Source organism: Nerophis lumbriciformis, linkage group LG29 (assembly GCF_033978685.3).
Source record: "Nerophis lumbriciformis linkage group LG29, RoL_Nlum_v2.1, whole genome shotgun sequence".
Classification (NCBI taxonomy): domain Eukaryota; kingdom Metazoa; phylum Chordata; class Actinopteri; order Syngnathiformes; family Syngnathidae; genus Nerophis; species Nerophis lumbriciformis.
Genome location: NC_084576.2, coordinates 21,918,187 through 21,932,500, shown reverse-complemented (window position 1 = coordinate 21,932,500; position 14,314 = coordinate 21,918,187). Strand labels below are relative to the sequence as shown.

At 35.2% G+C, this 14,314-nt stretch overlaps 1 protein-coding gene across 1 annotated transcript in view; it reads left to right on the top strand.

Annotated features, from left to right (window-relative positions):
• The first annotated feature begins 7,431 nt into the window (after window positions 1-7,431).
• LOC133572082 (copine-8-like) overlaps window positions 7,432-14,314 on the top strand; it is a 139,964-nt gene continuing 133,081 nt past the window's right edge. Inside the window, exon 1 of the mRNA XM_061924763.2 lies at window positions 7,432-7,671. Within this exon, the coding sequence (XP_061780747.1) occupies window positions 7,595-7,671 (77 nt within the window). The 5' untranslated portion in view covers window positions 7,432-7,594. The remainder of the gene's footprint in view (window positions 7,672-14,314) is intronic.

Genomic DNA, 14,314 nt, shown 5'->3' with positions numbered 1-14,314 from the left:
TCCTCCACACAGATCTTCTCTAGATCAGTCAGGTTTCTGGGCTGTCGCTGAGTAACACAGACTTTCAGCTCCCTCCAAAGATTTTCAATTGGATTTAGGTCTGGAGACTGGCTAGGCAACTCCAGAACCTTGATATGGTTCTTACAAAGCCACTTCTTGGTTTTCCTGGCTGTGTGCTTTGGGTCATTGTCATGTTGGAAGATCCAGCCATGACTCATCTTCAATGATCTGACTGAGGGAAGGAGGTTTTTGGCCAAAATCTCACAATACATGGCTGCAGTCATCCTCTCCTTAATACAGTACAGTCGTCCTGTCCCATGAGCAGAAAAACACCCCCAAAGCATGATGCTACCACCCCCATGCTTCACAGTAGGGATGGTGTTCTTGGGATGCTACGCATCATTCTTCTTCCTCCAAACACGCAGTGGAATTATGACCAAAAAGGTCAATTTTGGTCTCATCTGTCCACAAAACTTTCTCCTATGACTCCTCTGGATCATCCAAATGGTCATTGGCAAACTTAAGACGGGCCTTAACATGTGCTGGTTTAAGCAGGGGAACCTTCCGTGCCATGCATGATTTCAAAGCATGACGTCTTAGTGTATTACCAACAGTGACCATGGAAACAGTGGTCCCAGCTCTTTTCAGGTCATTGACCAAGTCCTGCCGTGTAGTCCTGGGCTGATTCCTCACCTTTATTAGCATCATTGAGACCCCATGAGGCGATATCTTGCATGGGGCTCCACTCCGATTGAGATTGACCGTCATGTTTAGCTTCTTCCATTTTCTAATGATTGCTCCAACAGTGGACCTTTTTTCACCAAGCTGCTTGGCAATTTCTCCGTAGCCCTTTCCATCCTTGTGGAGTTGTACAATTTTGTCTCTGGTGTCTTTGGACAGCTCTTTGCTCTTAGCCATGCTGAATGTTTGGGTCTTACTGATTGTATGGGGTGGACAGGTGTATTTATGCAGCTAACGACCTCACACAGGTGCATCTGATTCAGGATAATACAGTGGAGTGGAGGAGGACTTTTAAAGGCGGACTAACAGGTCTTTGAGGGTCAGAATTCTAGCTGATAGACAGGTGTTCAAATACTTATTTTCAGCTGTATCACACAAATAAATTGTTAAAAAATCATAGATTTTGATTTCTGGATTTTTCTTTTTAGGTTATCTCTCATACAGTGGACATGCACCTACCGTGAAAATTTCAGACCCCTCCATGATTTCTAAGTGAGAGAACTTGCAAAATAGCAGGGTGTTCAAATACTTATTTTCTTGACTGTATATATGTATATATATATATATATATATATATATATATATATATATATATATATATATATATATATATATATATATATATATATATATGTGTGTGTAATAAAAAAATTATATATACATCCATATGTATAATTAAAAAAATATATATTTACCATTTTTTAATAGGATTTTTTGAATTAATTTTTAATTGTATTATTTTTGTTCGTATTAATTTTTTGGGGTTCATTCCTCTTAACACACTAGGTCTGGTAGTATAATTTAGTACTCACATTTGTATTGTGTCCTAATTTTTATTGTAGTTTTTAGACATTTTTGTATCCAGTAATATATTTAATTCGTACTTATTATTTGTGTATTTCTTTGCGAGCAACAACAATGTCAAAGCATGGAGATATGGCACCGCCTTATGGAACGCAGACGATGAAAACACAACAACAAAATAAAATGATAGTCAATATTTGGGAATAGTAATGTTTGTGTAAATTATATTGTTGTGATTAACAGTTAAAAACAAAACTATGATATTGAGCCAGTCTTTTGAACGACTCCCTTCAAAGAACCATAAATCCCATGTTTTAAAATAAACACAAACGGAAGTGTTTGTTTACAACTTTATTAACACCGACGGAAGTGACCTCACCTGGTGTCACATAAACCGGAAATAAAGACAAGTGGACACTCCTTTTTCAATAAAATGTTATCAATATTGATTGACATTTAAAAAAAAAAAAATTCATAAATTGAAATGGAAGAAAATAAACATAATCAAACACTCAAAAAACAAACACGGCTCCTAAAAAGCCAGAACAATATTTAATTTTCCAAGAAAGTAATTCCCATAAGAGTCGATGAAACGTCACTTACCCCTTTTGTCCACTAGAGGGCAGTAACGGCGTTTAGTTTCACCTCTTGACTCGTATAAGGAAAACAATGTTGCTTTAATTTAAAAGTACTTAATTATTTAAAGCGTATCGTACAGCTGGAAGCACCAGTGCGATTCAATAAAACGTTAATTAAAAAATGTCCGCCATCAGCTTGGAATGCCGCTCCTGACCTTTGTACGTGTTTCGGGATGGTCAGGACTCAGGAGCTTTCATGCCGACTGAAGCTCATTTCGAAACTGCGCGCGCAGCTTTCCCCCCAGCGCTGCAGATGTGCGCACATTAGTCTGCTCATTGGCCCTCCGAGGCACGAGAAGCTGAGTCGGCACAATTTCCCATGATGAAGGAGTCTTTGAACGCAGCACAAACACACGACCAAGGTGAGCCGTGTCAAGGTGTGCTTTCTTCTTCACACACTTGCCCTTTTTCCACCTCTTCTTGGCTTTTCTTCTTCCCTCAATGAAACATCTGAAGTTTGAATCATCCTGCAAACGATTCACGGTTTTTTAACAACAAGCTTAGAAAGACAAAACACCTCCAACGTGACTTTGAACTTGTTTTTTACACTCGCTTGACACAAAGGAATTACAAAACCCCAAAACCAGTGAAGTTGGCACGTTGTGTAACTCGTAAATAAAAACAGAATATAATTATTTGCAAATCCTTTTCAACTTATATTCAATTGAATAGACTGCAAAGACAAGATATTTAATGTTCACACTGAGAAACGTAATTTTTTTTTGCAAATTATCATTAACTTAGAATTTAATGGAATCACACTCTTTTACGATGCATTGTCTTGCTGAAATAAGCAGGGGCGTCCACGATAACGTTGCTTGGATGTTGCTCCAAAACCTGTATGTACCTTTCAGCATAAATGGTGCCTTCACAGATGTGTAAGTTACCCATGCCTTGGGCACTAATACACCCCCATACCATCACAGATGCTGGCTTTTACAATTTGCGCCTATAACAATCCGGATGGTTCTTTTCCTCTTTGGTCCGGAGGACACGACGTCCACAGTTTCCAAAAACTATTTGAAATGTGCACTCGTCAAACCACAGAACAATTTTCCACTTTGCATCAGTCCATCTTAGATGAGCTCGGGCCAAGCGAAGCCAACGGCTTTTCTGGGTGTTGTTGATAAATGGTTTTCGCTTTGCATAGTAGAGTTTTAACTTGCACTTACAGATGTAGTGATGAACTGTAGTTACTGACAGTGGTTTTCGGAAGTGTTCCTGAGCCCGTGTGGTGATATCCTTTACACAGTGATGTCAGTTTTTGATGCAGTACCGCCTGAGGGATCGAAGGTCCGTAATATCATCGCTTACGTGCAGTGGTTTCTCCAGATTTTCTGAACCCTTTGATGATATTACGGACCGTAGATGGTGAAATCCCTAAATTCCTTGCAATAGCTGGTTGAGAAATGTTGTTCTTAAACTGTTCCACAATTTGCTCACGCATTTGTTCACAAAGTGGTGACCCTCGCCCCATTCTTGTTTGTGAATGGCTGAGCATTTCATGGAAGCTGTTTTTACACCCAATCATGGCACCCACCTGTTCCCAATTAGCCTGTTCACCTGTGGGATGTTCTAAATAAGTGTTTGATGAGCATTCCTCAACTTTCTCAGTCTTTTTTGCCACTCGTGCCAGCTTTTTTTAAACTTGTTGCAGGCGTTAAATTCCAAATTTGGGGTTTGTATATACATTCATGTTGACATAAGTCTGTGCTTGCTACATGTTGACATACAACTGTGCTTGCTACTTGTTCACATAAATCTGTGCTTGCTACATGTTGACATAAGTATGTGCTTGCTACATGTTGACATAAGTATGTGCTTGCTACATGTTGACATAAGTATGTGCTTGCTGCATGTTGACATAAGTATGTGCTTGCTACATGTTGACATAAGTATGTGTTTGCTACATGTTGACATAAGTATGTGTTTGCTACATGTTGACATAAGTATGTGCTTGCTACATATTGACATAAGTATGTGCTTGCTACTTGTTGACATAAATCTGTGCTTGCTACATGTTGACATATGTATGTGGTTGCTACATGTTGACATAAGCATGTGCTTGCTACATGTTGATATAAGTATGTGTTTGCTACATGTTGACATAAATATGTGCTTGCTACTTGTTGACATAAGTATGTGGTTGCTACATGTTGACATAAATACGTGCTTGCTACATGTTGACATAAGTGTGTGCTTGCTACATGTTGACATAAGTATGTGCTTGCTACATGTTGACATAAGTGTGTGTTTGCTACATGTTGACATAAGTATGTGCTTGCTACTTGTTGACATAAGTATGTGTTTGCTACATGTTGACATAAGTATGTGCTTGCTACATGTTGACATAAGTATGTGCTTGCTGCATGTTGACATAAGTATGTGCTTGCTACATGTTGACATAAGTATGTGTTTGCTACATGTTGACATAAGTATGTGTTTGCTACATGTTGACATAAGTATGTGCTTGCTACATATTGACATAAGTATGTGCTTGCTACTTGTTGACATAAATCTGTGCTTGCTACATGTTGACATATGTATGTGGTTGCTACATGTTGACATAAGCATGTGCTTGCTACATGTTGACATAAGTATGTGTTTGCTACATGTTGACATAAATATGTGCTTGCTACTTGTTGACATAAGTATGTGGTTGCTACATGTTGACATAAATACGTGCTTGCTACATGTTGACATAAGTGTGTGCTTGCTACATGTTGACATAAGTATGTGCTTGCTACATGTTGACATAAGTGTGTGTTTGCTACATGTTGACATAAGTATGTGCTTGCTACTTGTTGACATAAGTATGTGCTTGCTACTTGTTGACATAAGTATGTGGTTGCTACATGTTGACATAAGTATGTGCTTGCTACATGTTGACATAAGTATGTGCTTGCTACATGTTGACATAAGTATGTGCTTGCTACATGTTGTCATATGTATGTGCTTGCTACATGTTGACATAAGTATGTGCTTGCTACATGTTGACATAAGTATGTGCTTGCTACATGTTGACATAAGTATGTGCTTGCTACATGTTGACACAAGTATGTGCTTGCTACATGTTGACACAAGTATGTGCTTGCTACATGTTGACACAAGTATGTGCTTGCTACATGTTGACACAAGTATGTGCTTGCTACATGTTGACACAAGTATGTGCTTGCTACATGTTGACACAAGTATGTGCTTGCTACATGTTGACACAAGTATGTGCTTGCTACATGTTGACACAAGTATGTGCTTGCTACATGTTGACACAAGTATGTGCTTGCTGCATGTTGACACAAGTATGTGCTTGCTGCATGTTGACACAAGTATGTGCTTGCTGCATGTTGACACAAGTATGTGCTTGCTGCATGTTGACACAAGTATGTGCTTGCTACATGTTGACATAAGTATGTGCTTGCTACATGTTGACATAAGTATGTGCTTGCTACATGTTGACATAAGTATGTGGTTGCTACATGTTGACACAAGTATGTGTTTGCTACATGTTGACATAAGTATGTGCTTGCTACATGTTGACATAAGTATGTGCTTGCTACATGTTGACATAAGCATGTGCTTGCTACATGTTGACATAAGTATGTGGTCGCTACATGTTGACATAAGTATGTGCTTGCTACATGTTGACATAAGTATGTGCTTGCTACATATTGACATAAGTATGTGCTTGCTACTTGTTGACATAAATCTGTGCTTGCTACATGTTGACATATGTATGTGGTTGCTACATGTTGACATAAGCATGTGCTTGCTACATGTTGACATAAGTATGTGTTTGCTACATGTTGACATAAATATGTGCTTGCTACTTGTTGACATAAGTATGTGGTTGCTACATGTTGACATAAATATGTGCTTGCTACATGTTGACATAAGTGTGTGCTTGCTACATGTTGACATAAGTATGTGCTTGCTACATGTTGACATAAGTGTGTGTTTGCTACATGTTGACATAAGTATGTGCTTGCTACTTGTTGACATAAGTATGTGTTTGCTACATGTTGACATAAGTATGTGGTTGCTACATGTTGACATAAGTATGTGGTTGCTACATGTTGACATAAGTATGTGCTTGCTACATGTTGACATAAGTATGTGCTTGCTACATGTTGACATAAGTATGTGCTTGCTACATGTTGACATAAGTATGTGGTTGCTACATGTTGACACAAGTATGTGTTTGCTACATGTTGACATAAGTATGTGCTTGCTACATGTTGACATAAGTATGTGGTCGCTACATGTTGACATAAGTATGTGCTTGCTACATGTTGACATAAGTATGTGCTTGCTACATGTTGACATAAGTCTGTGCTTGCTACATGTTGACACAAGTCTGTGCTTGCTACATGTTGACATAAGTATGTGCTTCCTACATGTTGACATAAATATGTGCTTGCTACATGTTGACATAAATATGTGGTCGCTACATCTTGACACAAGTATGTACTTGCTACATGTTGACACAAGTATGTGCTTGCTACATGTTGACATAAGTCTGTGCTTGCTACATGTTGACACAAGTCTGTGCTTGCTACATGTTGACACAAGTCTGTGCTTGCTACATGTTGACATAAATATGTGGTCGCTACATCTTGACATAAGTATGTGCTTGCTACATGTTGACACAAGTATGTACTTGCTACATGTTGACATAAGTATGTGCTTGCTACATGTTGACACAAGTCAAAAGTTGTCAAATATTCATATTTTGGTGTAAAAGTACAGGAAGTAGTCAAAAGTGAAATATTTGTCATTAAATGCTGTAAAATATGAAAAGCAACATTATAATTCTGACGTGTATTTTAATTAAACTGAGATTACAAGTTGAACAATATTTGGATGCACTTTGTGCAGGTAGTGAATATGCTAATTTATGTTAATATCGGATATTTACATATCAAACAAACGCATGCTTTTTTGAGGGGTGGCATCAGTGACGTCACAGGTGTGACTTAAGTCATTACACATTGCTGCTCGAACTCTCAGCCTATTGAAATGTCAAACTCTCTCTCTCTCTCTCTCTCTCTCTCTCTCTCTCTCTCTCTCTCTCTCTCTCTCTCTCTCTTTCTCTCTTTCAAGTGTGTGTGTGTGTACTCGTGCACGCCGTTCCTCCCCCCTCCCCTCGAGCGTGCACGCGCGTGGCAGCCTGTGAGCTAGTGAGTCTCCCCCTTCTCGTCGTCGTCAGACTCCAGCAGGCTTTTCCCGCGTAAAGAGCCTCGCGTCACCGCTCAGGTGGGCTACGCGCGCGGACCCTCCTCGGGGCCATCACTCCCCCCCTCCTCCTCCCCCGCCCCTTGCCCCACCAAAGACACCCCCACCCCCCAACCCCCCCGCGCCCCGCCCTCGTCCTCTCATGCCCGCGGCTGCCGCTGCTGTGTCCGGGGGCGAGCATGGCGTGCATCGGGGACGCGGACCCCTTCACCGCGGCCATTCCCGCCACCAAAGTTGAACTCACCGTGTCGTGCAGGTGAGTCCGCCGCGCGTGCATGTTCCGACCTGCGAGCGTGGAAGTCGTTGGGCGAGCCACGTGCACGCATAGTCGCCGCGGATGCGTCGCCAGGCGCGTGCGCGCGGGCGTTAGGGCTGCCCTGGTGTTGCTTTGGCGCCAAATGTCATCATCTGGCAGCTGGCACGTGCAGTGGCGCGCTGGCGTGGCGCCAACGTGAGTCTATATTCCGGTGTTTACTGTTGTGTACTATACAAACATGACACGTGTATGATCGATACATGTCCATCAAAAGTCCACATTGGATCAGAGAGTGTACCTAATGAAGTGGCCGCTGACCGCTTTTGTTGACGTTGGCACCAGAAGTGTGGTAGGATGTCCACTGGTGTACATTGTGGTTGTCTACTCTCATGTATTGTACAACACATGTGTTCAAGATAGCTTTTCTATTGTCTTTCATTTTTGAAATATTAAGTGATCATTTTGGTGTATTCTTTTTAAACCACCAGGGAATTAGTTATTAGTTATTATATCAAAGTTATATGTCATTGATGTTAGTTATTAATTATTATGTCATTGATATTAGTTATTATGTTATAGTCATTAGTTAGTACGTTATAGTTATTAGTTATTATGTCATTGTTATTAGTTTATTATGTTATAGTTATTAGTTATTATATCAAAGTTATATGTTAGTTATTAGTTATTATGTCATATTTGTTAGTTATTAGTTATTATGTCATTGTTATTAGTTATTATGTCAAAGTTATATGTCATATATGTTAGTTATTAGTTATTATGTCATTGTTATTAGTTATTATGTCAAAGTTATATGTCATATATGTTAGTTATTAGTTATTATGTCATTGTTATTAGTTATTATGTCATTGATATTAGTTAGTACGTTGTAGTTATTAGTTATTATGTCATTTTTATTAGTTATTATGCTATAGTTATTAGTTATTATGTCATATTTAGTAGTTATTATGTCATTGTTATTAGTTATTATGTCATTGTTATTAGTTATCACGTTATAGTTATTAGTGATGTCATTGTTATTAGTCATTACGTTATAGTTATTAGTTATTATGTCATTGTTGTTAGTTATTACGTTATAGTTATTAGTTATGTCATTGTTATTAGTTATTACTTTAGTTATTAGTTATGTCATTGTTATTAGTTATTACTTTATAGTTATTAGTTATTATGTCATTATTACATTATAGTTATTAGTTATTATGTCATTGTTGTTAGTTATTACGTTATGGTTATTAGTTGTTATATCATTGTATTAGTTATTACATTATAGTTATAAGTTATTATGTCATTGTTATTAGTTATTATGCCATTGTTATTAGTTATTATGTTGTAGTTATTAGTTATGTCATTGTTATTAGTTATTATATCATTGTTATTCGTTATTATGTCATTGTTATTAGTTAGTATGTTATAGTTATTAGTTATTATGTCATTATTAGTTAGTACGTTATAGTTATTAGTTATTATGTCATTGTTATTAGTTATTATGTTATAGTTATTAGTTATTATGTCATTGTTATTAGTTATTATGTCATAGTTATTAGTTATTATGTCATTGTACTTAGTTATTATGTCATTGTTATTAGTTAGAACGTTATAGTTATTAGTTATTATGTCATTGGTATTAGTTATTATTATGTTACATATGTTTAATGTACACTAAGAATTTTCGTTAAACTAAAGTCAATAATTAAATTTTTTGTGATCCCCTTTATTTAGAAAAATATCGAAAAGTATCAAAATATTGGTATCGGGACAACCCTAGATGTTAGTATTAGTTGTTACATCGTTATTAGTTATTACATAAACATATTAGTTGTTACATCATTGTTATTAGTTATTACATCATAGTTATTTATTACATCATTTTTAATAGTTGTTACATCATTGTTATTAGTTATAGCATCATAGTTAATAGTTTTTACGTCATAGTTTTTCTATTTTATGGATGAGATATTACATCATAGTTATTATATATTAGTTGTAACATAATCGGTATTAGTTATTACATAATATTTATTAGTTATTATATTATGGATATTAGTTATTACATAATCGGTATTAGTTATTACATAATATGTATTAGTTATTATATTATGGATATTAGTTATTACATAATTGGTATTAGTTATTACATCATATTTATTAGTTATTATATTATGGATATTAGTTATTACATAATCGGTATTAGTTATTACATCATAGTTATTCGTTATTACACCATAGTTACTAGTTATTAGTTATAACGTCATTGTTATTAGTTATTAAATCACAATTATTAGTTATTACATAATTTTGATTAGTTATTAGATAATTTTTATTAGTTATTATATCATAGTTATTAGTTATTTGTTACGTCATTTTTATTAGTTATTGCATAATCGTTATTAGTTATAACATCATAGTCATTAGTTATTACATCATAGTTATTATATTATGGATATTAGTTTTTACATCATAGTTATTATATATTAGTTATAACATAATCGGTATTAGTTATTACATCATACTTATTAGTTATTATATTATGGATATTAGTTATTACATACTTGGTATTAGTTACTACATCATAGTTATTAGTTATTACACCATAGTTATTAGTTATAACATAATTGCTATTAGTTATTACATCATTGTTATTAGTTATTACATCATAGTTATTCGGTATTACATCATAGTTATTAGTTATTACGTCATAGTTATTAGTTATTTGTTTCATCGTTATTAGTTATTACATCATAGTTATTAGTTATTTGTTACATCATTGTTATTAGTTATAACATCATTGTTATCAGTTATTACATCATAGTTATTATATTATGGATATTAGTTATTACATCATAGTTGTTACGTCATAGTTATTACATATTAGTTATTGGTTATTATATTATGGATGTTAGTTATTGCATCATGGTTATTAGATATTAGTTATAACATCATTTGTATTTGTTATTATATCATTGTTATTAAAGTTAAAGTTAAAGTACCAATGGTGTGTTGAAATTTGTCCTCTGCATTTGACCCATCCCCTTGTTCACCCCCTGGGAGGTGAGGGGAGCAGTGGGCAGCAGCAGTGGCCGCGCCCGGAAATCATTTTGGTGATTCAACCCCCAATTCCAACCCTTGATGCTGAGTGCCAAGCAGGGAGTAGTTTTAATATCATAGTTATTACATCATTGTTATTAGTTATTACATCATTGTTATTAGTTATTATATCATTGTTATTAGTTTTGCCATCATAGTTATTAGTTATTACATCTTAGTTATTAGTTATTATGGACATTAGTTATTACATAATAGTTATTAGTTTTTACATCATTATTAGTTTTTACATCATTGTTATTAGTTATTACATCATAGTTATTAGATATTAGTTATAACATATCTGTTATTAGTTATTGCATCTTAGTTAGTGTAGCAGCAACCAACAGTCAGCGAATATTTGATGGATTATTTTAATCATCGTTAAAATAAACACAAATATTTTTTTCTTTCTTTCTTGTTTACTTTTTTATTTTTCCTTCACTTCTTCATCTCCTATTTTCTTCTTCTTCTTTTCCTCCTCCTTTTCCTCCTTTACACACTTTTTTATTTCTTCTCCTTTTCTCTGCCTTCCTATTTCTCTCAGTCTCACGTTTCCTCCATATTTCCTCCTTCGTTCTTCTCCTTATTTCTTCTGCACGTCTTCTCTCTCTCCTCCTCTCTCCGTCTTCTGACGTCTGCTCTCTTCTTTCTCCTTCTTCTCCTTCACCGTTTCATCCTTCGCTCCTCACTCCCCCTTGCAAGGGAACAAAGTGAGGATGTGACAAAGTCCTCCAAGCTGGGTGAGATAATGACTGTGAAGGCAGCGGAATATAATGACAGGTAAATATCATGTGGACTAAATCACCGCAGCTTTGATGTGCCACTCCTCTTTTCTTCCCTCCATCCTCCATCGTCATCTTCTTCACCAAGGAGAACGCTAAAAAACGTACAAACTGGTCTACTAAACTCCTGACCATGGTGAAAAGCCCAATAGTGCACGCTAAAACTTCCTTTAAATAAGGCGGTCTGCACCAGTTATCAGTTGTACACGCAGTCTTAGTAAATCACACGCGACACACCCACTAATAGTACACACTATTTTATAGTTTGCCCACGCTGTTTGGTTCTTAGTAGATCAGACCATGTGTGCTGCTGTCTGGAATGGACTTATGCGGTCTTTAAATTAAAGTGGAGTGGTATTTTTATTTTATTTTGGTGACACCTAGTGGTCACAATAATTCATCGAGTAGAGATCATGATGCACTAAGTTGAATGATGCGGACACATTTGTTACTGGATACTTTTCTACTATGCCTTGGAGACTTTGTATGTGTAAATAATGTGCAACTATAACTATTTGATACTTGTTTATATTGACTAATATCACATTTTATTGTTACATATGTTTAGCTTGAGTGCTATTGTGTGCTTAGCTGTTGTGTAGGTGCTAGCTCCTTGTAGCCTATATAGCCTAGCATGTTTACCATTTGCAAATGACTTCTTGGACATTTAGATGGTAACTGGCTGAGCAGCTTTGCACAAGTGAACACGCTGCAGGACTGCTTGTATCGCACATGATATCACACGTTCTACATGTAAGCTGATATCTGATATTGGACCGATACCTGATATCCATTTGGGAAAATTCTAATAGTAACGTTAATGGAGTTTGTTGTTGGCCTATTTACACAAGCAATTAAAAATACTGTATATATATAAATATTTTTATAAGTAATAAGAAAAAAAAATAAAAATAAAATACATTTGTGAAAATAGACATAAATATTGTTAATAATAAAATAAAAATACATTAACAAAAACATTTATAAATAAAATATTCAATAATTCGTCAAATGGACAGAAATATTGTAAGTAATAAAATAATGATGAATTAAGAAACAAATAAACACATAGTAAGATAATTAATAAATTAGTGAAAATGGACAGAAATATTGTAATTAGTAAAATAATAATAAATTAAGATTTTTTTTTACAAATAATAAAATGATAAATACATTAGTAAAAATGGATATGTATACTGTAATTAATAAAATAATAAATTAAGAACGAAATAAACAAATAATAAAATAATAAATACATTAGTGAAAATGGACAGAAATATTGTAAGTAATAAAATAATGATAAATTAACAAACAAACACATAATAAGATAATTAATAAATTAGTGAAAATAGACAGAAATATTGTAATTAGTAAAATAATAATAAATTAAGAAAAAAATTAACAAATAATAAAATGATAAATACATGAGTGAAAATTTATATATAAACTGTAATTAATAAAATAATAATAAATTAAGAATTAAATAAACAAATAATAAAATAATAAATACATTAGTGAAAATGGACAGAAATATTGTAAGTAATAAAATAATAAAACAAAGAAAGAAAAAAATAAGAATAAAATACAAATAAAGCTATAATAAAATAATACAAATTTACATAATTATTGCATGTAGTAAATTATATATTTAAAAAAAGAACTAAAACAGTGAATAAATGATTAAAACAGGAACAAAAATATTGTAAGTAATTCAACAATAAAAAAAAGAAATTAGTAAAAATGGACGGAAACATTTTAAGTAATAAAAACTGTGCAGGATTTATGACAAACAATAAACGGGCTGCAGCTGGAACTCTGTGGTCCACAAGGATTTGGTTTAGAGCTTTCAAATGCGTCAGAGTGAGACCTCCTTATTTGGAGAACATCTTGAGCAGCTTTCAAGGAGCTTTGCTGAAAAAAAAAAGTCTGGGAGTTCATTTGTGTGCAGGGATTGTTCTGCTTCTTTACCACGTAGGAAGTCTTCTTCCACCCAAATGACTTTTCTCCTCCTCATGTTTCATTGGAACACCTTCCTCCTCTGTGGAACCTCCTGCCTCCACCGCACCTGTCATATACACGGCCCAGATAGGCTCCATCCTTTTTCTATCCACCACTTCATCCATCCATCCATCCATCCATCCATCCATCCATTTTCAATCCACCACTTCATCCATCCATCCATTTTCTATCCATCACTTCATCCATCCATCCATCCATTTTATATCCACCACTTCATCCATCCATTTTCAATCCACCACTTCATCCATCCATCCATTTTCTATCCATCACTTCATCCATCCATCCATCCATCCATTTTCTATCCACCACTTCATCCATCCATTTTCCATCCATCCATCCATCCATCCATCCATCCATCCATCCATCCATCCATCCATCCATCCATCCATTTTCAATCCACCACTTCATCCATCCATCCATTTTCTATCCATCACTTCATCCATCCATCCATTTTCTATCCACCACTTCATCCATCCATTTTCAATCCATCCATCCATCCATCCATCCATCCATTTTCTATCCACCACGTCATCCATCCATCCATCCATCCATCCATTTTCTATCCACCACTTCATCCACCCATTTTTTATCCACCACTTCATCCATCCATCCATCCATCCATTTTCTATCCACCACTTCATCCATCCATCCATCCATTCATTTTCTATCCACCACTTCATCCATCCATTTTCTATCCACCACTTTATCCATCCATCCATTTTCTATCCACCACTTCATTC